This window comes from Gobio gobio, assembly GCF_949357685.1.
Source record: "Gobio gobio genome assembly, chromosome: 3".
NCBI classification, from domain to species: domain Eukaryota; kingdom Metazoa; phylum Chordata; class Actinopteri; order Cypriniformes; family Gobionidae; genus Gobio; species Gobio gobio.
Window position 1 is genome coordinate 4885913 of NC_137099.1, and position 27448 is coordinate 4913360.

General features: G+C 39.9%; 1 protein-coding gene and 1 long non-coding RNA gene across 2 annotated transcripts; both read left to right on the forward strand.

Annotated features, from left to right (window-relative positions):
* Positions 1-330: 330 nt before the first annotated feature.
* LOC307123776 (CD48 antigen-like) lies at positions 331-14675 on the forward strand. Its single transcript, XM_079812489.1, has 4 exons — positions 331-592; positions 6449-6745; positions 6852-7091; positions 13560-14675. The coding sequence occupies exons 1-4, from the start codon at positions 535-537 to the stop codon at positions 13619-13621; spliced, it is 657 nt and encodes a 218-aa protein (XP_079668615.1). The 5' UTR covers positions 331-534; the 3' UTR covers positions 13622-14675.
* A 31-nt stretch (positions 14676-14706) lies between these two features.
* Positions 14707-27141, forward strand: LOC307123777. The gene is made up of 3 exons (XR_013816207.1): positions 14707-14927; positions 15034-15267; positions 26952-27141. It is a non-coding gene; the product is annotated as an uncharacterized lncRNA (long non-coding RNA).
* The last annotated feature ends 307 nt before the right edge of the window (positions 27142-27448 follow it).

A 27448-nucleotide genomic window follows, 5' to 3' on the forward strand; every position in this document is an offset into this window, starting at 1 on the left:
GTTGCTCACAAGATGGCAGCATTGTATTGTATTGCATTCAATTGTCACGCAATGATGTATTTAAGCCACCAGGTCACTGGTACAGACATGGCACAGAAACGCAAACCATTTTTGGGTCGTGATCCACCAGTTGAGAACCACTGTCCTAGATCCAGTATAAGATAGAAACACATCTAGAGCAAACCTTTCCATCTATATCTATAAATTATAGGCCTATAAAACATGTTTTATCTCTTAAATCAGTGCTTGACAGCTTTCTAGTCCACAAGATCAAAGATAAAATTAGCTGGCCAACATCTCAAAAAACAGCAGATCCATTTTATATCAGTCAGACAGAAACACCTGCTTCACAATACACACATTACAGAAGACATCCTTCCACACCTGTGAAGCGCCGTGTCAATTTCTGCACCATCTTCAGTTCATGATTCTGTCTTCATAACCGCCAGCTCTCTGATCGCAAACAGGAAATTCTTGTTTCCTTTAGTCGATTGTGAAGAAGGTTCTGGAACATTTGCTGTGTTCAGAAGAGCAATGAGCTGCCAATATAATCTCTTATTTCTATTCCTCTGCGGCTTCGCTGCACTCTCTGGTAAGTTCAGACTTCATTTTCTATAGATATGTTATGTCGAAAAGCTGTTTTCTTATATATTTTGTAAAAAAAAAAAAAAACATTTAAGTTGAGATCAAAAGTTACGATGTGATTAAAAGATATTAGGAATAGTAATCCATATTAACATTTGTTATTCTAATGTGTACTGCATCGTTTTATATCAACTCAATATTATACGTATTTTTAACTCAATATTTTTTTTTGGTCGGAAACGGTAATGAAGGCAATTTTTAAGTGTCAGATCAGGTAAAAAAAGGTCCTCAAAGCTGCAAATACACTTTAATAGTGGCCACTTCAAAAAATAGTAGTAATTTTTGGACACCTTTAAATGCAAATCTAGTGACGTTTACATGCAAACTTGTGTGTTTGTTCGTATTGTTAGATTTTGGTATATTTGGCCGAGCAGTCGTTTGGGTGGCTCGCCAATGTATTAGATTTCTCCAATACATAAAATAAGTAAGCTAGACCAGAGTTCTTGTGGGGAGAAGAATTTATTGAAGGTTTGTAGTGTAGCAGTCTTTCAGCATCGATGTTATCATGCCGCCCTTCAACAATCTTAACCCAACGTTCTGTGTTCTGAGACAGAACTTTATACAGGGAAGACAAAGGGCTTCAGACAAAGGGAAACTGTTAGGACCTCCCACACCCATCGATACTGATCCAATCAGCATAACAGTGACATTCAAATGCATAGATGCTAATCCAATCACTCATGGGCTCCAAGGGCCATTAAAGACAAATGGTGCTCATTTTACAAACAGGAACTGGCCTAGAAGATTTACATACAAAATCTATCAATCCCTCCTTTGATCATTTTTGATCACAATATAGATATCATGTACACATGCTGTATACAGGTTCCTTCTTAAAATTACAGCATAAGAGTTCATGGTGAAACTTATCATCCTCTTGAATGCTTGAATCCTCTTGAAGCTTTTATTTTGGAGTTGTGATCTTTTGGAAATGGCAGATAGTGTTGTGTTCTGTGTTTATTCATGAGAAAACAAACAGGATCATTGCAATTTGGATGTTTTACTATTAAACTCATTGCTAAGAGGCTGCTAGCCCGCTCGCAAGTGAAGTTAATAGTTGAAGGCCTTGCATGAACAATGCAGTCAGCTCACTGAGAGATTTACCTGTAAATACGTGCTGATCTTTGCTTTTAGAAAGTAATTCCCTATTTTTCTGAAAATAAGGCGGAGGACGACCCTTTCCAAGTGACCAGCATTTTACCTCTGAATGGCCTATTTTCTGACAGGAACTGCAAAACCTGTTTTCTTTGCCATTTGGTTGTCTGCTATGTTCTCCTGGAGTTTGATTTAGAAGGGTGTGCTTTTGTTCTTCAGTATGCTGCTCAAACCTCTTGGTGAGATCATTCCCATCTTTGTTTTCATCCCTCATTCTCTTTTTGCATTCACGAAACCAGTGTCCTTCTTTGTTGCAATAGTTGCACTTTCTGTGTCGTTCTTGACGTTGTGGTTTTGTGTGTGTATATCTCCAACCTCCTTTTTCTTGAACATCAATCCCCATGTTCCTTGTGCTGTGTGTTAAAGATCCAGATTGCAGAGTTCTTAGTTTGACCTCATGTGTCCTTTCAATTTTTGCTGACCACTCAACAAGCTGATTGAAAGCTGTTCCAACACTGTCCCAGTCGTCATATCGGATTTTTAGGGCTTTTGAGATTTCAGGTTTCAGTCCATTCACAAATGCAGTTTTCAGAGGCATGCTAGTATCCTTGTCTAGATCCTTACTGTCATTTACACCGGAGTGTTCCAACCAGGTTTGTGTGAAGCGTTCTTCAAACTCTGTAACAGTTTCTCCTGTTTTCTGCATGCATAAGGTAATTTTAGCCCAATTAATCTCTGCAGGTTTCAGTTCGAACAAGAAGGTTTTTACAGCTTCCCAGCCAGCCTCAATGTTCTCTTGAGACTCACCTACCCTGGATTCAACACTTCCAGTGAGGTTTTTTTGATCATTGTCTCTCATGTTGATATTAAGTATCATTGCTCCATCTAATGGGTGTAAGGAATAGATTTTCTGCAACCGCTGAAGAACTTGCCATACTTTTCGTGGTTGTTTGTACACATCTGGTAATTCCTTAGACCACTTGTCTACTTGCTCCGGTGAAGCTGGCTGGTATGTCTTACAGGGAATGTATTTCTTAATAGTTTTTTTTACGATGTGGGTTCGTCTTTCGCCTTCCTCCTCATACTCCTCATTGTCAACTTCAATTTCAGTCCTTCTGTTCTTGACAATTACAGGAGCAAGTCTAATCTTTTTGTTCTTCTTGGGGACATGAACATGTGTCTCAGGTTCAACATCACTGCCATCAGAGCTCTCAGTTTCTCCTAGCAGATGATGACGCTGTTGAACCTTCTCGAGTTCTTTAAATGGATAGAGCAACTCTTTCTCTATCTTGCTGCTAGATTTTATGGAATTTTGTTGCCCAGAAAGCAATTTTAACAGCTTGTCATTATCATTCAAGAGTCTTTCTTTTTCCTTCTTTTCATTTTGCAGTTGTTCAGCAAGTGCTCGAACTTTTGCCTTTTCCGCATTGATCTCTCGATGTAGTTTGTCAGTCTCACACTTCTGCAAATGTTGCCGAATTTGTTTGCCCAGAATAACAGATAATCCATCTCTCTTAGTGTTTGACCTTAAGTGATGTGTCTTTCCGTAAACCCTTTTAATATCCTGCAAGTCCCATAATCCATCTTCTGAATTTTTGATGCCATATTTCTTCCACATGTCATCATGGCACTTCCTCAGTCCCAGCCTTTTGTCCAAATATTCAAACAGGTTGTCTTTCATTTCAGCAATGGTTACATTTGGGGGTTCTGTTCCATGCTTTTCTGTGGTTGGCCTTTTTGTCTGGTCATTATCTTTGATTTGTGTAGACTCGGCCATGGCAGTACAGCAGATGTGTCCCCAAATTAGGATATTTGAGCTCAGGATAACCGTCAAGTGGTATCTGCACAGATTAAAAAAGAGAACAAAAGACAACAGAGCAGTATTCGTTCTAAAAGACAGCAAACATTAGGGTTGTCTCATCTGTTCAATCTGAGTCTGCTATTGTTATTCCTTCTTTCCCTATTTCTTAATTCCTGCGACACCTAAAGAACAGTGAGGTAAGGATGGACTATTGTGGGAATGCCTATGAGGGAAATCTTCACCCAAGGATTGGCCCCCGATGCCTGTTGCATTCGGTTCTTTCCTGGGCTCCTCACTGGTCCATGTGTCCGTCCTATCCTATCCCTGTTGGTGGTGGAACAACTTTGCAGTGTGACACATGAGTAAGCAGGTTGAGAAATATTTTCAATTTCCTCAAATCTCTGAGATGTTCTCTTAGCGCCACATAGTTTCACTGAATCAAATGGCACATCAGATACTGGTTGAATGGCTACGTCTGTTTCAAAGAAAGCTTGTAAATCAGGATAAATGTTATCAGGCTGACTAACTTCATTTACATCAGTTTTCTCTGCAGCTTTGTTGAGGTTCAATTTCTTAGTCAAAGAAGCTACTCTAGCACGGAGAAGCACAAAGAAGCTACTCTAGCTACTCTTTGTTCTGTTACCACACACTCACAAACACTGACTTCTCTGATCAACAGCCTTGTTTACACAGATCAACTATTGTTAACTTTTTTAGCAAAACAGAGGACAACACGAATATTAACTAAATGTTAATCTTCCCTGCCTAAAACAGAGGCAAACCATTTATTAGCACGTGAAGCTAACCTTCTCTATGAAGAGGCAAACACAAAACAAAAAAAAACAAAGGACAAACACAAAGATTTGCCTGTATGCTAATCTTACCTAAAACAACTCTTCCCTGGCAGCGCAGAGGAAAACACAGAAATGGGACTCGAACCCACCACAATAGCTCCTACAATCTCTCTGATAAACGGACTCAATTGTTTCTTTAACAATTCCTACAGACATCAAAGTGAAAGGACTAAGCCTCATACAGTTTCTACAGTCTCTGGACGAACGGACTCAATGTGTTTCTTTAACAATTCCTACAGACATCAAAGTGAAAGGGCTAAGCCTCTGCTTCTACAATCTCTCTGATGAACGGACTCAATTGTTTCTTTAACAATTCCTACAGACTTCCAGAGAAAGGACTAAACTTATACTTTATTTCAATAGCTCCTACAATCACATGAGAACGGACTCAACCGCTTCTTAAATGATTCTTATTGAGATGGGACTCGAACTCACCACAATAGCTCCTCAGAACTAAATCATTTAATGGGTTCCTACAGACTCATGAAAAAGGCCCAAGCTTAAAAGTCTCAACAATACACAGTATTGTGACTACACTACAAATCTTTACTGGTCTACTTATTTATTCTTTTCAGAAGTGGTTCTTTTAGAGAGCTGATAAGTTTCACTCACCAAATTAGGATATTTGAGAAAGATTCAGTCTGGAAATCTTTGTTCAGCTGGATGTTTCACTCTGGATTCCACAAGATGCAGTCTGGAAAGCAGATCTTTGTGCTTGAAGTTTCAATCTGGAATCAGTTTCTTGTTGCAGCTGGTGAGTTCTCTTCTTGTCAGTCTCTCCTGGCTGGCTCGCCAAATGTTAGATTTTGGTATATTTGGCCGAGCAGTCGTTTGGGTGGCTCGCCAATGTATTAGATTTCTCCAATACATAAAATAAGTAAGCTAGACCAGAGTTCTTGTGGGGAGAAGAATTTATTGAAGGTTTGTAGTGTAGCAGTCTTTCAGCATCGATGTTATCATGCCGCCCTTCAACAATCTTAACCCAACGTTCTGTGTTCTGAGACAGAACTTTATACAGGGAAGACAAAGGGCTTCAGACAAAGGGAAACTGTTAGGACCTCCCACACCCATCGATACTGATCCAATCAGCATAACAGTGACATTCAAATGCATAGATGCTAATCCAATCACTCATGGGCTCCAAGGGCCATTAAAGACAAATGGTGCTCATTTTACAAACAGGAACTGGCCTAGAAGATTTACATACAAAATCTATCAGTATCTAACTTTAAGAGAAGACACAAGAAAGTAGAATAATTATTTAGATATGTAGTCAAATTATAGTGTTACACACACTCTTAAAAATAAAGGTTATTTATTGGCATTTTTGGGTTTGTGAAGAATATTTAACATTTGTGGAATCTTTCCATTGCACAAAATGTTTTTTTGTGGTAGAAAAAGGCTCTTTCGATTATTAAAACGTTCTTCATAATAAAAAAGAAATGGTTATTTTATGAATTTTCGGCTTTACAGATCTTTGGAGACTGAAAATGTTTTTTTCTATCGTTTCTGAAACTCCCTTTTTTATAGTCGTCTCACGGAGAGCTCAACAGAAAGTCTGTATCTCAGGAGGTTTTGAGTCTTATTTTATCAAACACTGATTTGTTGGTTTCAACCATCTAGTTCAAAACGGTCTTAAATTATAATATTTTTTGTGAAGTTCTAGATTCATGTTATTTTTGTATTATCCGTTGGACACAAGAGAAACACACTAACAGAAGTCAGTGTATAACAAAGGCAGATCTGAACACAGGATATATAAATGTCAGGTCAGGGCATATATGTTGTAATATTACACAACTTTTATATTCTGTAGTTGTTAAATGAAGTGTATAATTTCTGTTATAGTGGGAATAGAATATCGAACTGTGTCTAATAGTTTAGTCCAAGGTTAGTGTCTGAACCAAAACTTACTTTTAAAAAGAAACCCACCCTGAGAGTTATTCATTCTCTGTTTTTCTCTGATTTTCCTGATATTGAACCACAAATGACTAATGAGCATCTGAACCCTGTTGAGTTTTATTAAATACTAATATTATTTTATTTATTATAGTCTCAACAGAGACATGTGGATCAGATCTACTAGAGGGAACATCCTGCATCATGAAGCTGAAAAAACCAAACAATGACCAATCTAATAACATAAAATGGACCCACACCTCCAGTGCTGCTGTGATTGAGAGGAAAAATAATAAGAAGAAGTCAAACACTCCAGGTTTAACAATTGAAGACGACGGATCCCTCAAATTTCAAAGTGTTAGTGTGAAGGACACGGGCGTATATAAATACACTGTTTTTAGTTCTGATGGTACAGAGACTGATAATGGACTAGTGGAAATTAAAGTTTATGGTAAGATGACAAATATTTCTACCCTTCCAACACTATAATAATAACAAAATAAGACTGTATATTGCTATAGTAGTTACAGTAGGAAATAACCTCCATGTTGTTACAGAAAAGGCCCCTAAACCGACTGTGAAGATCAACTGCACAGCTGACGGGAACGCTACTCTCATCTGTGACACTGGAAACAGAAAAGATCTGACTTTCTCCTGGTATAAAGAAGATAAACTCATCCAGAATGAAAACCCTCAACTGTTATTGTCATCTACACAAGTACAGGAGAATAAACCGTATTCATGCGAGGCAAGCAATCCTGTCAGCAAAGAAAAAAGTGAGAGTATTACAGTACCATGTAAGTTATTTTTATTTCACATTTTTACACTTTTCACGATTTCACTTTTGTTTCATGAAGTACATGCTCAGGTTTTTGATCTGGCCGTTTCCTGTTTTTGCTGCTGACGTAAAATCGTGACTCTATGACAGTAAAACAACAGTATTTTTCAAGGGCACGTTAAACTGTGTACTAACTGAAGATGAGTCAAAAGTTTGGACACGTTTATTTACCGTAAAAAAATTATTGCAATTAGCTATCACAACTTAAAATTTAGCATTAGAGTAACTTCCCTGAATTGAACACGTTGAGATAACTCAAATATCCAAGTTGATACAGCTTCACATTTCAAGTTGAATATATAACTTAAAGTTGCCATAGAATGCATTGATACAATATTTTAAATTGTTCCCTGATATCTACATTGAAGGTATGTGGCTTAGGTAAGGGCAAAAATACTCCAGATTCGGTTTTACATGTCCATTTACAACCCTAGGATTCGTCCCTAGATTGAAATGGTTTGTTTTTGCCGTATTTGGAAGGGTCATGAATAATAATGTTGAGTTCTGCTCTGATTGGCTCATTTCTGTAGCTCACACAAGTGCAGTTATTCAGCAAACACAAACGCAAACAGCACAACTCACAGACAACCTGAATGACACTTTAATCAGAACATCTCAAATGGAGATTGCACTTGTTTATTGGTGTTACAGAAAAGCTGTGATCGGGGAATTTAAATCTGGCAACCACAAGCACAAACAGTCGAACGCTACTCTTTTTCCCCACGCCAAAACCAAAGAGTGCTTTTTGTTCAAGTTTTTATTTTTTAAACTACATTTTAGTTTCGTTTAAGGACGTTTGTGTCATTTCGTCTTGTCTTAGTCATGGAAAAAAAGGTTGTCAATGAACATTTCTCGTCATATTTTCATTAACGAAATTGACACTATAGTCGTAGCAAACAAACAACTTTGAATTAAATTGTTGCGGTATCCTGTTATAGATAAACATCAACCATGCCTGTTGACAGTTCTGTTCTGTGGGACGGGTATGAAAAGTTCTCAAATCCCCTGCACAGCCTGGAACAGAACATTTATATCCATGCAGGGCTGTACGTTAACTTTTTTTGCACATAGCACTGGTGCTACAGAGGTTGAAAGTTTTGTAGCACAGCCCACAAAATTGTAACACATGTATAAAACGTCTGTTACCATGTCTGAAAAATGCAAAAAGTGCTATACAATAAAAATATTTAAGAATAAAAATAATAATTACAATTACTATTATTATTATATTTTTCAGAAAACATAAATCATTAGAAAGGTCAAAGGTTTTATAATAAAATATAAAATGATGATAAAAAAATGTGACTGTAATGTCTTCATTTTTGTCTTATTTTATCTTATGTATTCACTGAGAAAGAAAAAAAAGTACTGTACACGTCTCTACACCGCAAATCTATCACTGTAGGCCTACTACAGAATATTATAAAATTATATAATTTCTGAATCATTCTGTGATGTGAAGCCTGTCAGATTACAAAAGTAGGTTATTTCAAACACTCGATTAAATGTTCTCTTTTGTTGGACAACAGGTTTTGTAAACGCTTCTCATTACAAGTTTGGGAAGAGGGTGTTGCTGTTTCTAATGCACATAAAGGGCTTTAACACTGGGCACGTTTGCTGTGGTCATGTCCAAACGCGATTGTTCCCGGCGTCCCCCGCAGCGCGGGTCTGGTTTCACACTCAACTTGATTCTATCGAACCCTGGTGCACTTGTTCATCTTACATCATCAAAAATGTGCACGGCGGATGATAGAAAACACACTGCCGTAAACATATTGTGTTTTTATTAATTTGGTGCTATTATGCTGTCACATGGTGTTTTGGTGATGGTTCATGTTCATTGTTCCTTGTTCATGTTTTAGTTTATCATGTTCTTGCTTTGTTTTAGTGTCATGCACTTCCTGGTTTTGTCATGTTTCAGTGTCATGTGAATCCCATGCCCTCATGTGATCTTGTGTCTTGTCCTGTCATTGGTTCATTGTCTCATCACTGTTCACAGGTGTCACTTGTCTTGTCATTAGTCTGTGTGTGTATTTAAGCCCTCATGTTTGCCATGTGTCTTTGTCAAGTATTGAATGTTGTAACCCGCTGTTGGTGAGTTTTGTTATAGTTTTTGCCAAGTCCTTGTTTTATGTTTTGTTGTGAATAAAAAGCTGCATTTGGGTCCAACAACTCGCCTCCAGTGGAATCCCTCCGTTACAGAATACTCGACCGTCAACCATGAACCCAGCAGTTTCTCTGCTACGTCTACGCCAAGACCAGCGTTCCATTGAGGACTATGTTGTGGACTTTTGTGGACTATGCCATGATGTAGATTTTAATGATGTGGCCCTCAAGGACATTTTTAGATTTGGGCTTAATGAACCCATCCGATCACAGATGCCAGGGGGGAAGATCCATTTTACCCTGGCCCAATATATAGACCAGGCCCTTTTGTTGGGCGGCTCGGCCTTTACTGTGGGAACAGTGGATGAGGAGCTCCACTGTCCCACAGTACTCTCCACCCCAGCCCACGCCCACGTCCAGGCTCCAGCCCACGTCCAGGTCCAGGCTCCAGCCCACGTCCAGGTCCAGGCTCCAGCCCACGTCCAGGCTCCAGCCCACGTCCACGTCCAGGCTCCAGCCCATGTCCACGTCCAGGCTCCAGCCCACGTCCAGGCTCCAGCCCACGTCCAGGCTCCAGCCCACGGCCACGTCCAGGCTCCAGCCCACGGCCACGTCCAGGCTCCAGCCCACGGCTCCAGCCCACGGCCACGTCCAGGCTCCAGCCCACGGCCACGTCCAGGCTCCAGCCCACGTCCAGGCTCCCGCCCACGCCCACGTCCAGGCTCCAGCCCACGGCTCCAGCCCACGGCCACGTCCAGGCTCCAGCCCACGTCCAGGCTCCAGCCCACGGCCACGTCCAGGCTCCAGCCCACGCCCACGTCCAGGCTCCAGCCCACGCCCACGTCCAGGCTCCAGCCCACGGCCACGTCCAGGCTCCAGCCCACGGCCACGTCCAGGCTCCAGCCCACGAGCCCGCTCCAGCCCACGTCCATGCTCCAGCCCACGTCCATGCTCCAGCCCACGTCCATGCTCCAGCCCACGTCCATGCTCCAGCCCACGTCCATGCTCCAGCCCACGTCCATGCTCCAGCCCACGTCCAGGCTCCAGCCCACGGCCACGTCCAGGCTCCAGCCCACGTCCAGGCTCCAGCCCACGGCCACGTCCAGGCTCCAGCCCACGCCCACGTCCAGGCTCCAGCCCACGCCCACGTCCAGGCTCCAGCCCACGGCCACGTCCAGGCTCCAGCCCACGGCCACGTCCAGGCTCCAGCCCACGAGCCCGCTCCAGCCCACGTCCATGCTCCAGCCCACGTCCATGCTCCAGCCCACGTCCATGCTCCAGCCCACGTCCATGCTCCAGCCCACGTCCATGCTCCAGCCCACGTCCATGCTCCAGCCCACGTCCAGGCTCCAGCCCACGTCCAGGCTCCAGCCCACGGCCAGGCTCCAGCCCACGGCCAGGCTCCAGCCCACGGCCAGGCTCCAGCCCACGGCCACGTCCAGGCTCCAGCCCACGGCCACGTCCAGGCTCCAGCCCACGGCTCCAGCCCACGGCCACGTCCAGGCTCCAGCCCACGGCCACGTCCAGGCTCCAGCCCACGTCCAGGCTCCAGCCCACGTCCAGGCTCCAGCCCACGGCCACGTCCAGGCTCCAGCCCACGGCCACGTCCAGGCTCCAGCCCACGTCCATGCTCCAGCCCACGTCCATGCTCCAGCCCACGTCCATGCTCCAGCCCACGTCCAGGCTCCAGCCCAAGTCCAGGCTCCAGCCCAAGGCCCCGTCCAGGCTCCAGCCCAAGGCCCCGTCCAGGCTCCAGCCCAAGGCCCCGTCCAGGCTCCAGCCCAAGGCCCCGTCCAGGCTCCAGCCCAAGGCCCCGTCCAGGCTCCAGCCCACGGCCCCGTCCAGGCTCCAGCCCACGGCCCCATCCAGGCTCCAGCCCACGGCCCCGTCCAGGCTCCAGCCCTCGGCCCCGTCCAGGCTCCAGCCCACGGCCCCGTCCAGGCTCCAGCCCACGGCCCCGTCCAGGCTCCAGCCCACGGCCCCGTCCAGGCTCCAGCCCACGGCCCCGCTGTCCCGCCCAAGAAAATTTTGGAAAAATTGTCCAGGTCCGCCCACGCCTCAGGGTCCAGGTCCGCCCACGCCTCAGGGTCCAGGTCCGCCCACGCCTCAGGGTCCAGGTCCGCCCACGCCTCAGGGTCCAGGTCCGCCCCGCGCCTCAGGGTCCAGGTCCGCCCACGCCTCAGGGTCCAGGTCCGCCCACGCCTCAGGGTCCAGGTCCGCCCACGCCTCAGGGTCCAGGTCCGCCCACGCCTCAGGGTCCAGGTCCGCCCTCGCTCCCAGGCCCGTCCAGGTCATGTCTGGGTCCGGTGCCCCTGCACGGGCCTGGCCCACCATCCCTCCCCCAAGACCGCCCCCCAAGACTTTTTTGTTGAGACTCTTTTTTTAGGCCATTGAAGTGTTGGTGTTGTTTGGGCGTCAGGGGCCGCCCATAGAGGGGGGGATCTGTCACATGGTGTTTTGGTGATGGTTCATGTTCATTGTTCCTTGTTCATGTTTTAGTTTATCATGTTCTTGCTTTGTTTTAGTGTCATGCACTTCCTGGTTTTGTCATGTTTCAGTGTCATGTGAATCCCATGCCCTCATGTGATCTTGTGTCTTGTCCTGTCATTGGTTCATTGTCTCATCACTGTTCACAGGTGTCACTTGTCTTGTCATTAGTCTGTGTGTGTATTTAAGCCCTCATGTTTGCCATGTGTCTTTGTCAAGTATTGAATGTTGTAACCCGCTGTTGGTGAGTTTTGTTATAGTTTTTGCCAAGTCCTTGTTTTGTTTTGTTGTGAATAAAAAGCTGCATTTGGGTCCAACAACTCGCCTCCAGTGGATAAACTGTTACATATGCGCAGCTGAGTAAACGACTCTTGGGTTTACTGTATGTGCGTCGCATGAAGTTCATGTGTTGCCCTGATTGCACCCATGTGCGCGAATACACTCGTATTCAAGGTAAATCATCAACACCATCATCCCTTACATGTGTTTTATTGAACTAAATACATTGTAATATGCTAAAACACATATGCAGGTTACGTTTTCTTCCTGAACAAATGCGCGCCCGAGTCCGTGTTGTTTTCATATTCACGTGAATCGCGGGACAGTTCGAGTGCCTTCTCCTTCAGAGTCTCGGGTTCGGTACCCCGGTGCGCACAGAGCCCGTGATTGAAACTTTTACATTAGCAATTTTTCATGCAAACCATGCCCCTTTTCGAACTAAAATGCCAATGACTCCATCTCACAGTGCATGCAGAGATAGAGCAGCATTTTATTGCGAACCGATCGATCCGCCCTGCGCATCATCTACACATTTATTTATTTAAAAATTTAAGCGATTTTCATAATTTCACAAAGACAAATCTCGATTTTGGTTTAATTTCAGTCAATCGTGCAGCTCTAGATTAACCTCACATGAGCACAAAACAAATTCTCCCTTCACTCAAACGAGCTCTGTTTCATATGCTAAACTGTATCGCACGCGTGCTTCAGGGGTAAATATATATATGCAAATTTGGGGAGGTGTAAATATTAATGATCCCGACTGTTACGTCACAGTCGGTGTTATGCTGGGATTCGCCTGTTTTTCAGTGGTCTTTTTCAAGCACAAGATTTGCAAAGTAAGAGAAAATATAACGTAAACTACATTAAAAATGGTTCACTTGGTCGTATTGTAGAGTCAATTGTAAGCATTATTGAAGGAGGAACGTGCATGTTGCACACTTAATGCTTTTACTTCACTATCCAATCCAAATCATCCATCAGTAGACATTAAAATTAAATGTACATCATTTACACAACTATATCCGGCTATAAAATGAATTCCACGCATATTTATGGAAGTGTTCAAGGTAATTAAAAGCAAATTTGCACACGGAAGTGTGTCCAAATATTTGACTCTCTCATGAAAATAATGATACAGTAGATCGTGCAGTATTACGCATGATGCAGTTTGTAGGATTTTAAACCGCTTAAAATAGAAGAGGATGTCAATTTCAGCCTCTAGATCTGATTCTGGATCATATATGTATGGCTAAATCTGATTGATCTCAATGGTTTATTTAGGATTACGTTTTTTTTCTCCACGTTTAAGTACGACAAATTCTGTTGTTGTTAAATGAACTGTATAATTTCTGTTATGGTGGGAATAGAATATTGAACTGTGTCTAGTTTAGTCCAAGGTTAGTGTCTGAACCAAAACTTACTTTTATAAAGAAAGCCACCCTGAGAGTTAATCATTCTCTGTTTTTATGCTTTTTCCTCATATTGAACCACAAATGAGCATCTGAACCCTGTTGAGTTTTATTAAATACTAATATCATTTTATTTATTATAGTTTTAACAAAGACAAAAGATCTACTAGTGGGAACGACCTACATCATGAAGCTGAAAAAGTAACTGACATCATGGTGCCAGGACAACTGTCTCTCTCTGAATGTTAACAAGACCAAAGAACTGATTGTGGACTTCAGGAAGAGACAGCATCGGTCATACTCCCCTCTCATGATCAGCGGGACACCGGTAGAGAGAGTGAGCAGCTTCAAATACCTGGGAGTGAACATCTCCGAGGATCTGACCTGGACTACACACATCCAGACACAGGTGAAAAAAGCCAGGCAAAGACTGTACCACCTGCGCCAGCTGAGGAAATTCAGGGTTTCACCAGCCATCCTGAAAACTTTCTATCGAGGGGCGATAGAAAGTGTCCTGACTCAGTGCATCACAGCGTGGTACGGGAACAGCACCAGTCACGACTGCAAAGCCCTGCAAAGAGTGGTGCGCTTATCCGAGCGCATCTCAGGCTCAGCTCTCCCGTCTCTGCAGGACATCTTCACCAAACGCTGCAGAGGTAGAGCTACTAAAATCATCAGAGACATTAATCACCCTGCAAACTCTCACTTCACCCTGCTGCCATCTGGTAAGCGCTTCCGTAGCCTGATGGCAAAGACTGAAAGACTCAGGAGGAGTTTCTTCCCCCAGGCCATCAGACTCCTGAACTCAGTCACGTGACTCACTTCACCCCCGCACACGCATAAACATACGGTCTTTCAACATTAACATCCACATACTGCAATTGCACTGCACTTTACTTTACGTCCCTATTGTTACTGCGTAACAACCTGTAATAAACCTTGCACATTATACTTCTTTATATATACATATTATATATTTTATGTTAACCACTTATTTTTAAGTCTACAGTTTATCTCACTTATCATCCACATATTTTTTATATTTTTATTTTTATCTTATTTCCTATTTTTATCTTTTACTTGATTTATTTATAATTCTACTTATGTTAATACTTTTTATTCTAACTTTATTCTATTTCTATTTAATTTCTTGTAACTGTTATTTGCACTGTCCATGGAGCGGACCTGTTTACATTTCACTGCCAGTTGTATATTGTGTATATAACTGTGTATGTGACAAATAAAACTCTTGAATCTTGAATCTTGAATCTTGAAAAACCCAAGCAATGACCAATCTAATAACATAAAATGGACCCACACCTCCAGTGCTGCTGTGATTGAGAGGAAAAATTATACGAATAATTCAAACACTCCAGGTTTAACAATTGAAGACGACGGATCCCTCAAATTTCAAAGTGTTAGTGTGAAGGACACGGGCGTATATAAATACATTGTTTTTGGTTCTGATGGTACAGAGACTGATAATGGACAAGTGGAAATGAAAGTTTATGGTAAGATGACAAATATTTCTAACCTTCCAACACTATAATAATAACAAAATAAGACTGTATATTGCTATAGTAGTTACAGTAGGAAATAACCTCCATGTTGTTACAGAAAAGGCCCCTAAACCGACTGTGAAGATCGACTGCGCAGCTGACGGGAACGCTACTCTCATCTGTGACACTGGAAACAGAAAAGATCTGACTTTATCCTGGTATGAAGACGACAATCTTATGACGGAAAAAAACAATAAACTGTTATTGTCATCTACTCAAGTAGAGTGGAATAAACCGTATTCATGCGAGGCAAGCAATCCTGTCAGCAAAGAAAAAAGTATTACAGTATCATGTAAGTTATTTTTATTTCACATTTTTATTCTTGAATGCACTGACTTTGTTTTATAATTAGGCCTAATTATTCATTTGTATCCTCATTAAAATGCTCTTCAATGATAATCTAGACCTTTTGGGGTTTTGAACAGACCAGATTGATGTAAAACATGCCCTGGCACTTTTCACGATATCACTTTTGTTTCATGAAGTACATGCTCAGGTTTTTGATCTGGCCGTTTCCTGTTTTTGCTGCTGAAGTAAAATCTATGACAGTAAAACAACAGTATTTTTCAAGGGCACGTTAAACTGTGTACTAACCGAAGATGAGTCAAAAGTTTGGACACGTTTATTTACCGTTAAAAAAATATTGCAATTAGCTATCACAACTTAAAATTTAGCATTAGAGTAACTTCCCTGAATTGAACTCGTTGAGATAACTCAAATATCCAAGTTGATACAGCTTCACATTTCAAGTTGAATATATAACTTAAAGTTGCCATAGAATGCATTGATACAATATTTGAAATTGTTCTCTGATATCTACATAGAAGGTATGTGGCTTAGGTAAGGGCAAAAATACTCCAGATTCGGTTTTACATGTCCATTTACAACCCTAGGATTTGTCCCTAGAATGAAATGGTTTGTTTTGCCCCTATTTGGAAGGGTCATGAATAATAATGTTGAGCTCTGCTCTGATTGGCTCATTTCTGTAGCTCACACAAGTGCAGTTATTCAGCAAACACAAACGCAAACAGCACAAACGGCTCGTGGGTCGTGACAGAACAGACAACCTGAATGACACTTTAATCAGAACATCTCAAATGGAGATTGCACTTGTTTATTGGTGTTACAGAAAAGCTGTGATCGGTGAATTTAAATTACAGAAATCTGGCAATCTGGTAAATATTAATGATCCCGACTAGGGATGCAACAATACAGTTAGTCCACGGTTCAATACATACCTCGGTTTTTAACCACGGTTTTCGGTTCGGTTCGGTTCTGATGGCTTGTCACATACATTTTTTGTCATTCTATTCTTAGGCGACAGGAACAGCAAGAGGTTAAGGAGAAAAAATACTATTTTTTTATTGCAATACTCTTTCTTTAATTTACTTAAAAGAATTGAAAAAACTCCCTTAAACTTAAAACTTTACTTTCAAAAAAAAACCTTGTATTCCCAGTGTATTGTATAATATAATATATATATATATATATATATATATATATATATATATATATATATATAAAGATTTACACTGGCAGCTCAGAGCAGTACAGCAGCATTAAAGTATGAAATTGAATGAATGAATGTAAAAATAAAACACTACATAGGCTTCACTATAAAATATACATTGATTCTTAGCTACTGTATTACTTTTTCAGTCAAGAGCATTGAGTGATTTTCTCTTTGTCTTTTGTTAACATTAAAGGGATAGTTCATTCAAAAATGAAAATTCTGTCATCGAGAAATGAATACAGGTTTGAAACAATATTAGAGAGAGTAAATAATGACATCATTTTGGAGGTGAACTGTCCCTTTAAGGATCGCGTGTTCACTTCTGCGCTGTTGTCTAATATACTGCATCTAATATACAGACATACGCGATTTTACTTTCACTTTAGACATAACCGACTGTGTTTATGTTAACTTTGTGTGTATTTGACAGTATTAGCGCAGTAAAATGACTATTTAGTCCAGTATTCACGTGTTTGACAGGCGTTTAGTGCGCGCGCTCTGAAAAGCGCATGTTAAAACCGCGCACGCGAATGAAACCGGCAAGGCTTTAAAATGCATGCAAATAATGAACTTTCGTGATTGTGAATAACTCTAGTGTTCCATGAGTATAACTCTACCACTAACGTGTGATGTGAATGTATGTCGCGTTGTTCAGTATTGGGATGGAGGCAAATTATAGAATTTGTAGAAAAATAATTAATTAAATGCAAAACCGAGAAAACCGCAATTCACAAGCGCGTATTGAACCGTGAAGGCCGTACCGAACGGTTCAATATTATATTGAGAATTGTGGCATCCCTAATCCCGACTGTTACGTCACAGTCGGTGTTATGTTGGGATTCGCCCATTTTTCCATGGTCTTTTTCGAGCACAAGATTTACATATGAAGGAGGAAACAATGGTGTTTGAGGCTCATGTAATGTTAGTTCCATGTACAGAACTCTTATTATTCAAATATGCCAAGGTAAATACAGGTTTCTATTCTATGGCACCTCAAAGTAATCAAACTATGAAATTGGAAGTCAGAAAAAGTTAGGTTTATTAACTGAATTTATTTAAAACTTCTTAACCCGCACCGGTTCGTAGGCGGGGAGGTTGACGGAAGTGGGCGTGTCTTTACTTTTATTTACTTTTGTTTTATACAAAATATTCAATCAACTATCACCAACTATGCATCATTTGAAAGCTAAAACACTCAAGATTCATGTTCTGAACTTGATTTTGCAATAAATACACCAGAGAAGAAAGGGTTAAATGAAATGCTAAAGGACCGGCCATGTAAACATTAGCATAATATTAGCGGTACTCAACTTTCATCTCCGTTCAGATCAGATCGGACGAATCCAATAAACACCCGCATACATCTCTGTGTAAGGGTCCACTCTTCAAAATGCATCCCACTTTTTAATCCAAAACAACGAAAAAATAGGGGAAAAACAAAAAATCCTCCGTTGTTTGCAAGGGAGTTTTGAGTTAGCGTAATCAATCATGTCCATTTTCAATGAAATATCGATTCTAATCTGTTTCTGGCAAACTCCCCCTGCTAGAATAGTCTCTTCCATGTATTGTGAATCCTCCCTCGTCTCTCTCCTTCAATCAGAGACTCTCCTGGGATGCATCATATAGAGGAAGCGCCTTACAGGCTTGGTGAGCTGTCAATCATTGTGCCCATGGTTTTCGTTGGATAAAGGCACTCGGTGCCCAGCCAATGTCAATCCAACAAAGGTTTGATTGATGGACTTAGTAACCAATCAAAAGGCATTATCTTGCACAGTTTATGTAAGTAGGATTTGGTGAATACTATGGCTGCGTTCGAAACCGCATACTTCCCTACTATATAGTATGTAAAAAGCAGTAGGCGAGAGAATAGTATGTCCGAATCCATAGTATTCATAAAAGAGTAGGCGAGAACTACCAGGGTTTTGGACTATTTCTCGCGAGATTCGGACGTGCTTATACTGATGTTGCGTTCGAATATGCCTACTTACCTACTACATAGTATACAGGCGAAAACAGTACGTGAAAGGAGTAGTATGTTCGAAACCTCAGTAATCATAAAAGAGTAGGCGAGAAGTTCCCGGATGGCTTACTGATTCCTATGGGATCAGTTTCCCGCCAAATTTATTGCAGTCACGCATAAAAAAATAATAAGCATGAATCAAAATTTTAAAAGCACATGTAAAAATATAACGCACAAAACTGAAAAATCAATGCAAAGTTAACCAGAATCACAAACAACGCAGTCACAGAAATAAAAATGATAAGCGTAAATCAAATATTTAAACAAGTTTAAAATTATATTGCTCAAAACTGAATCATGAATTCCAAATTTTCCGAATCGCTCACAAAATCATGTTTTCTGCTCTTATTTAAATTTGTTGTTCTGTTTTCTCCTTTGCTCTTGTTTCCACATTCTCTGCTTGCGGTTTCAAATGTTGCAAATGTTGCATTTCATGTAAATTAGGGGCGGGTCTTAGCAACACCATTGGTCCACTAGCTCTAGATTTACAGCTCATCCTCAAGCCAATCAATTGAAGAGGGAAGTTTACGTCACTCCAATGCGACTAATGCCGCAGTTCAGCCAGCCGCTGTTGAGCTACGAGTAACGCGTTCTATATCTGCAAGGATTTACATTATTGTATTGTTATGAATATAATTTTAGGACTCTATTCTTTTGTATGATAGACGTTTTAGGGGGGTTTCCTCACAATTAAAGCAGTAAAATGTACATGATCACGACTGGGTGCATACTGACGCTTGGCTGTGAGCGAAACACGTTCACTATAGGCCCAGAGATGCACGGATGGGCTTTTATTTTATCCGCAACCGCATCACAAAATCCGTCGGCCCCAACGTTTTTTGACCAATGTTCAAAGCCGCACCCGCCCGCCATCCGCTGATTGTAGCTAAAGCCTTGTTGGGCGATGCAAGGCGATGCTGACGCGAGCAATCGTAATGCAATGGACTGGCCTACATTAAACCTTTAACTAAAATAGTTATTGAGCTGTTTACACTGTCATATACAATAAAAGAGCCTGCACAGCGACAGGAAATGAAAATTAACGCAAAAAACCTGCCTACCTTAGCCTATAGAGCATTTGACTAAAGGAGCTCATGAACCGCTCACCGGTAAAACGGCATGCGCTCAAATCCCGCTCCAACATGACATTTCTTTGTAGGCTACTGTAGCCTATTTACTTGTTTAGTTTCATATGTTTAAATATTATAATGTTATTTTTTCATTTCATTTAGCCTACGTTGATTATGAAATATGATTATTATATATGTAAGAAGACATGGGGGTCAGAAATTAGTTCGTTTTGTATAAATTGTAACTTAATTTTAATCATTGTTTTGTCAACCAATTTCGAGGATTTAATAAATAATAAGCAAATATAGCAGACAACGGCATGGAGGCACCAGCGCTTAAATAAACAGGAAAAAAAAACTTTAGCTGGGGGCAGCCCTAGCTATTTATTTCAGATAGGCATATATTGGAACCAGCATGACACAAGGCGTGAACTTTAGAAATGAATGGAATCTTCAGAAAGGCGCTCTCACTCTGGAGGAAATATTACTGCTCTACGCATTCTCTATATGCACACCGCAACGGTCACAATATGACCTCATGTATGTTTTAAAAACATAATTCAACATATAAATATTAAGCCTTTTTTTAATGGCCACTTAAAGTGTACACATAAATTACAAAATGCTAAAAATGAATACATGTAAATTAACTCAAATTTGCAGCACCTCCACTTGCCGTGCTCCTGCTAGCCTATATTGGCTATGATTAGCCTATATTGTACCCCAGAATATCAGCAGGGAACCGATCGGCGCACAGGGACAAAAATAAATAAACACCATAAATAAAACGCACATCGGCAAACCTGACGTTACCTGAATAGGCTACTGTACAATTTTATCATTGTAATAAAAAACGCAATTTGGCACATCATTTCAACATGCTGCTATTTATCCTACTACCAATTAATGCCTATTCCAAAAAGAATAAAATAACAAGTAATTCACATTATAGGCTAATTAACTCTATGCACTGTCATGTCAGGGTGACTAGGACGAGCCTGAAGAAATTAAACCGTTATTTTGACTGCATGGGAAGAGAGCGCGTCTTGGCCTAACAATCATACAAGAAACAAACTATAGAGCCTCGATATTAAAGAAAAACAGACTCTATTCGTTCGCTGAAAGTCCACCGCACAACTGTGCAACGCATGTTCACATTTTTTATTGTCCATAACAACTCCAAAACTTGCCTGCTTGCCTTACATGTCTAATTAATGGGCAAAGTTTTCCGACTATTTTTTCGTTTTCTGCTGTGGATGTTATTGAATTGGTAGAAGTTTAGCTATTGCGTTCTCTCTTTTAAATGGCTATTCCCCGAGATACTACAATGACTGGCTGTTTTAAGATATAACTAATATCGAAACAAAGCAGGCAGTATGTACGAGATGTTTAGGCCTCCATACTGACAGCTGGGCTCCTCGCAGGTTTGCTTAGTGGCCTACCAGGCACTGCAACAATATTTAACAATGTAGACCTATATGTTTTTTTTTTTTTTTATTAATTTGAATGGTTGAACCACCCGTCCGAATTTAAAATATTAAAATAAAAATTTTCGTCACGTCATCCGCCCGATCCGCGGAGTCCGCGGCCATGCCGCGCATCTCTAAGGCCTAATGTGCAAGGAAATATATTTGTTTACAATCATGAATATATTATTAAATATATAAATTTACACAATCAACATTTTAGAGAGGTTAATCATGACCCCAAATAGTTGGTTAGTGCCACTCTCATTTCTAAAGAAATATTTTTTCACAGCCAGTGGTGGAATGTAACCACATATGAATAAGAAACATTATCGCATCTATAAAACACATCAAAACTCGACGAAGCACAACGAGAACCCGTAGCCAATTAAAACACGTATTTAATTTCATATGTTCACATATTATAATGTTTTTTTATTTATTTAATCTACGTTGATTATGAAAGTGAACAGGATAAGATGCGCAAAGTGTCAGAACTGATTTTGACAACAAGTTTTGTTTTGTTGAAAGCCTTTCTTTTCAGTGAATTTCGTTTTAAATAAATTGTATCTTAATTTTAATCAATGTTTTATCAACCATTTCCCTGGATTTAATAAACAATAAGCAAATATAGCAGAGTAAGCCGACAATGACATGGAGGCGCCAGCGCTGTGTGAACAACGGCTTAAATGAACGAATAGGCTTTTTTTTTTTAGTTGGAAGCAGTCCTAGCTACTTATTTCAGATAGCCTATATTCGAACCAGCGCATGTCACAAAGGGCTTTCTGGGTTTAGGGTGCTGCGAGCAGAATGAGCTTCAGAAATGAAAGAAATCTTCAGAAAGTCACTCTCCACTTTGGAGGAAAATTACCACTCTTTCTACGCAAACTGGGCTACAGATGGTAAGCACAATTACATTAACCCAAAACTAAATTAATTAAACTTTTTTAAATTATTAGAATAGACATTAATAGAATAAATTGTCATGCAACTACTTTTAATTCTCATAAAGTACATTTCAAATCAGGTACTCTTTTACTTAAGTAGGGTTGTCATTGTGTACTTCTACTTTTACTAAAGTCAATATGTCTCTGGTTATTTGTAGCCTATTAGGCCTACTTCCACCACTGGTGATAGAGAACGCGTTACTCGTAGCTCAACAGCGGCTGGCTGAACTGCGGCATGAGTCGCATTGGAGTGACGTAAACTTCCCTCTTCAATTGATTGGCTTGAGGATGAGCTGTCAATCTAGAGCTAGTGGACCAATGGTGTTTGCTAAGACCCGCCCCTAATTTACATGAAACTTGAACTGCAACATTTGAAACCGCAAGCAGAAAATGTGGAAACAAGAGCAAAGGAGAAAACAGCGCGGACATGCAAAAAATTTAAATAAGAGCAGAAAACATGATTTTGTGAGCGATTCGGAAAATTTGGAATTCATGATTCAGTTTTGAGCAATGTAATTTTAAACTTGTTTAAATATTTGATTTACGCTTATTATTTTTATTTCTGTGACTGCGTTGTTTGTGATTCTGGTTAACTTTGCATTGATTTTTCAGTTTTGTGTGTTATATTTTTACATGTGCTTTTAAAATTTTGATTCATGCTTATTATTTTTTTATGCGTGACTGCAATAAATTTGGCGGGAAACTGATCCCATAGATTCCGCCCAGATTGTGAAGCACCCATCGTCGGATACTTTTCTATCCCTGCCTTCCCATGAGGCCACAGGAAAGGATACGTCAGGCGGAGAAAAGCCAATCAAATGTGAGTATTACAAACCAAAATCACCGTTCCTTGTGTTAAAATCGCATTTGTTGGACTACTGTAGAGTAACGTTAAACTGTTGAATTGTTGAAAGTGAATTGTTTCGATAAGTATTGCAGATGACATCACAGCATGAAATAGACATCTGATCAGAGTGATGTGTGTGTGCTATAATGTAGAGTTCACTGTGGTCAACACTGCTTACTTTACATGAACGTCAGTAATGTTAATACATCTACATAAAGTAACTAAACATAAGTTATCTTTTTTATTTGTCCATTATACTGTTGATGAATTGAGGAACATTAACACATCAGCAACTACCTCAACATTTAAGGCTATTGAGCACATCAACTTTTATGCTTTTATCAAGGTGTTGTTTAAGATCCAGGTAACATGAAAGTTGTCTGATGTTATAGGGGCAGAAGAGCACGTGTGTGTTTATCTGGTGGAGACTGGAGAGAGGCTGATGAAGGATGGCTGTCATCAAAGGCTTTGAGTATACTACAGAAATTAATAAAACATACATTTAAATCTTAAGTTGTATTTTATTTTAATTTCAAACAGAGTTATTTCAGCACTTTTCTGATTCTTGATGTCTGTGCATTTGCTGCAGAGCTTCTGTGGTTGAGCCTTGCTCAAGGACACACTGGTGGTGACGGCTGCGGAGATCCAAGCAGAAACCTTCTGCTTATCAGTTCAGTGTTTAGCCCACTACACCACAAAAGTCATAAAGCTACAATACAAATAGCATGTAATTGTAAAAATATTAAATCAAATATGGCAAGAAATGGGATGCTGACAACATGAATTGTAAAACGTTTTCAGTAGTCATGCTGATGGAGAGCAGGCACACGGATGTTTGGAGTAGACATCAGCAGTCAGATTGTCCCACACATGTTCTCCACTCTTGCTTCAAGGTTGTGGGGTTCAGAAGGGACATGATGGACGGCTAGGACAGGCAAAGGTGTTCACGGTGCTCAACTGCTTCATCAAGCTGTGTTGAGATGGCAGCAGATGTGGGGTTCACCGTCTGTAAATGTGTGATGGTTTGTTAGAACAATACGTTTGAATAAAGCTTTGTTTCATGGTGACTTATTCATTTGTGATGTTTACTTTTATTCATTCTTTTACTCATTAATTCATGTTTCGTATTGTTGTCAGTAAATAAAATATTTTATTAACTCATGCATTTATTCATTGCTTGACTGAAAATTGGTATTCATATCGGCTGCATTTGTCTTGTGTGTATTCATGCATCGCTATGTCATATGACAACAAGTTGCATTTTGCTTGTTTTACTAAAACAATATAATTTTCAGTAAAAAAAAAAAAAAGTAATATAATTAAGTATTGGTCAGCATTTGTTATTATTATTATTGTAAGTGTTTTAGTGGGCTAGCAATGCAATTCATTCTGGGGTAATCTTAATTTTGAATAGTGATAACTTACATTTTAAGAGTATAAAATCAACAGTGTTCTCCAAAGGTGAGATCTTCGAGCAGCTGAAAGACGTCCTCGTTGCAGACTCTGAGGGAAACCGCACAGGTCGGGCTGTGGAGTTATTGATGCTTTGAGCTGTTACTGCACCTGTCACTCATAGGCCTATCTTTTATTTTATAATTACATGGTTGTATCTTTAACAATCCTAATAATAAAACAAATATCATGGGTTTGCATACATTATATACAAAGAAAAAACAATAACAAGGTTAGATATCTTTGAATAATTAATCATAATGCAATTAAATTTTATTTCATAAGCTTGAGGGATAAAACAGGAGTTAAATTTAAAAAGGAAAATATAAAGGAGATTTAGGCCAATTTTGCTTGTGGATGAAATGTTTTGCATATAAAATAAAGAAATTAACAACATATTTAAGAGATCACGATTGTGGGTTTTGGTAAGGATAAAACTGGGTCAGATTAGTAGGGTTAATATGACAAAATAAATGGGCAGCTGTTTCTTCAACAAGCCCACAAAATTAGCAAGTTTAATCAATATTAAGATATTTATAGATCGATTAATTAAACCTGTCACTCGTCTTTCAAGTTGTTGCGCTTGAGATAACGTCGTAGGTCACATGATAACGTCAACATGGCGCATAAAGTGTGGATCGCATTCATACTTAACGAGATCAGGCAATATAGTACCTACTCTTTTAGAGCTTGTTAAGTAAGTACTTATTGAAAATGAGTACCTACTCAATGAGTATGCGGTTTCGAACGCAGCCTATTAGTGCTTACGCTTTCATAACACCGGCACGCGTTTCTCATGGCGCCTTCTAGTGTTTAGGGCAGAAACTGCAGTGGAGCGCGCAGACTCTGACTGACACTTCTTATCAGATAAATTAGTTTTTTACACTTTGTAATATCTGTAAATAGTTGCTTTAGTTTTTCCAGTAACTGTTTATCCATTATAATTAGCAGTTTATTGCAGATTTATTTGAATGAAAAACTACTCTTTACAATTGCAAATGTTCTGAAATAAATGGCCTTTTTGAAAGGACGCCTAGACATTACTTGACATAAAAGCTTACAGAAGCTACATTACTGAGAGAATCATCCTCATATTTGAATCATGACATGATTAGACATTCAGTTTTATATTTAAGTTATTTTCAGGCTCTTAACATTAAATTCTCATATTTTTTTCCCTAAGTCAAAAAAAAAAAAAAAAACGCGAGTCACTTACATGTATATTTACATGTTTATATTACTCTGTTCCCATATTACTTTGAGTTATTATGACTCTTGGGTAGCAACATTTCAAGTGTCTAGTTTAAAATAAGACCAGATTTATGAATATAGACCATAGGGTTTAAGAGCTGCAGACATTTTCATTTGGGTATATCGTTTTCAAAGAATTCTCAAAAATGGGGCGCAGGTTAAGAGGAAGGAAGGAGAAAATGCTTCCTTTATGTTGCTGTCACAGCTTGTGTGTCCTTTCAGACCTAATGGTATTTGAGTTTGCCAACATGCTTGATATTTCCTCATCTTTGCAAGCAACAAAAACTAGGCAAAGTAAGAGAAAATACAACGTAGACTACATTAAAAATGGTTCACTTGGTCGTATTGTAGATTCAATTGTAAGCATTATTGAAGGAGGAACGTGCATGTTGCACACTTGATACTTTTACTTCACTATCCAATCCAAATCATCCATCAGTAGACATTAAAATGAAATGTACATCATGTACACAAGGCAAATAATCCTGTCAGCAACAACAAAAGTGAGAGTATTACAGCATTATGCAAGTTATTTTTATTTCACATTTTTATTCTTGAATGCACTGACTCTGTTTTATAATTATTCATTCCATTTTTATCTTTGTTAAAATGCTCTTTAAAAAGACATCTCTAGACCTTTCTGGGTTTTGAATAGACCAGAACTTAAATATTAGTGTAAAACATGCCCTGGCCCTTTTCACTTTTGTTTCATGAAGTACATGCTGTGGTTTTTGGTCTGGCCGTTTCCTGTTTTTGCTGCTGAGATAAAATTGTGACTCTAAGACAATAAATAAAACAGTATTTTTCAAGTGCACATAGACTCAGCAAAATGGTGTTAAACTGTGAACTAACTGAAGATGAGTTTGGACCCACTTATTTATTGCAATGAGCCATCACAACTTAAAATGTATCATTAGAATAACTTCCCTAGATTGAACTTGCTGAGATAACTCAAATACCCAAAGTTGTCACTTTTTCCCGAATATAGCCTACAATCAAGGACAAACAAATACTTTACAGTGTTCTTTATTCAACATCAAAGTTATCGCAACTATGAAATGACAAGTCTGGGCATTAAGTGGTGACCAAAAAAAAAAAGATAAAATAAATAGAAGGAAATTCTTCCTTTACGTTGATGCCAAATGTTGTGTTCATTCAGACTCAATAGCGTTTGAATTTGCTTAACATTCCCAAGGAACAAAACTAGGCAAAGTAAGAGAAAATACAACGTAGACTACAATAAAAATGGTTCACTTGGTCGTATTGTAGAGTCAATTGTAAGCATTATTGAAGGAGGAACGTGCATGTTGCACACTTGATGCTTGTAGGATTTTAAACCGCTTAGAATGGATGTTTTTAATGATCCACCTGTCTGTTATTGACTTCATGACATCTGTTCCTGTCTTACAGGTCCAGGCCGAATCCGTAAAAGTCAGAAATTTTGCCTGAAACAGCGTCGCAGATGATCAAGATCCAGAGAATATGAGAACGTCTGAAGAACATCTTCACACTGCTTTTCTTCTCTTTTGTCTCCTTGGTTTTGTGAAATGTATAATCTAGTGAGTTTGCTGAAGGCATGTAGCAGAGCTCTGTTGTCTGACTCGAGTCTGTAGGTTGGGTTGAGCCGTCATGATCTTTCATGCCCTCTTGTGGCAGAAATGAAGGTTTTGTGTGAAATGAACTTCACTGGAAATACAAGAGAAGCTCTTCTTTATTGTGTGACAAATGTATAATCTCGACAGCTGTATTAGTAAAAATGTAGTAAAAGTATTTGAAAGGGTTTCACATGTAATACTTATTTCATATGCAAAGATGTCAGCCAATCACAGCAGTGGGCGCTTACACTGAAGTCTCACACCAGAGTGAATTCCCCCCAACACTCTCCCCGGTCAATGCTCCGACAACAG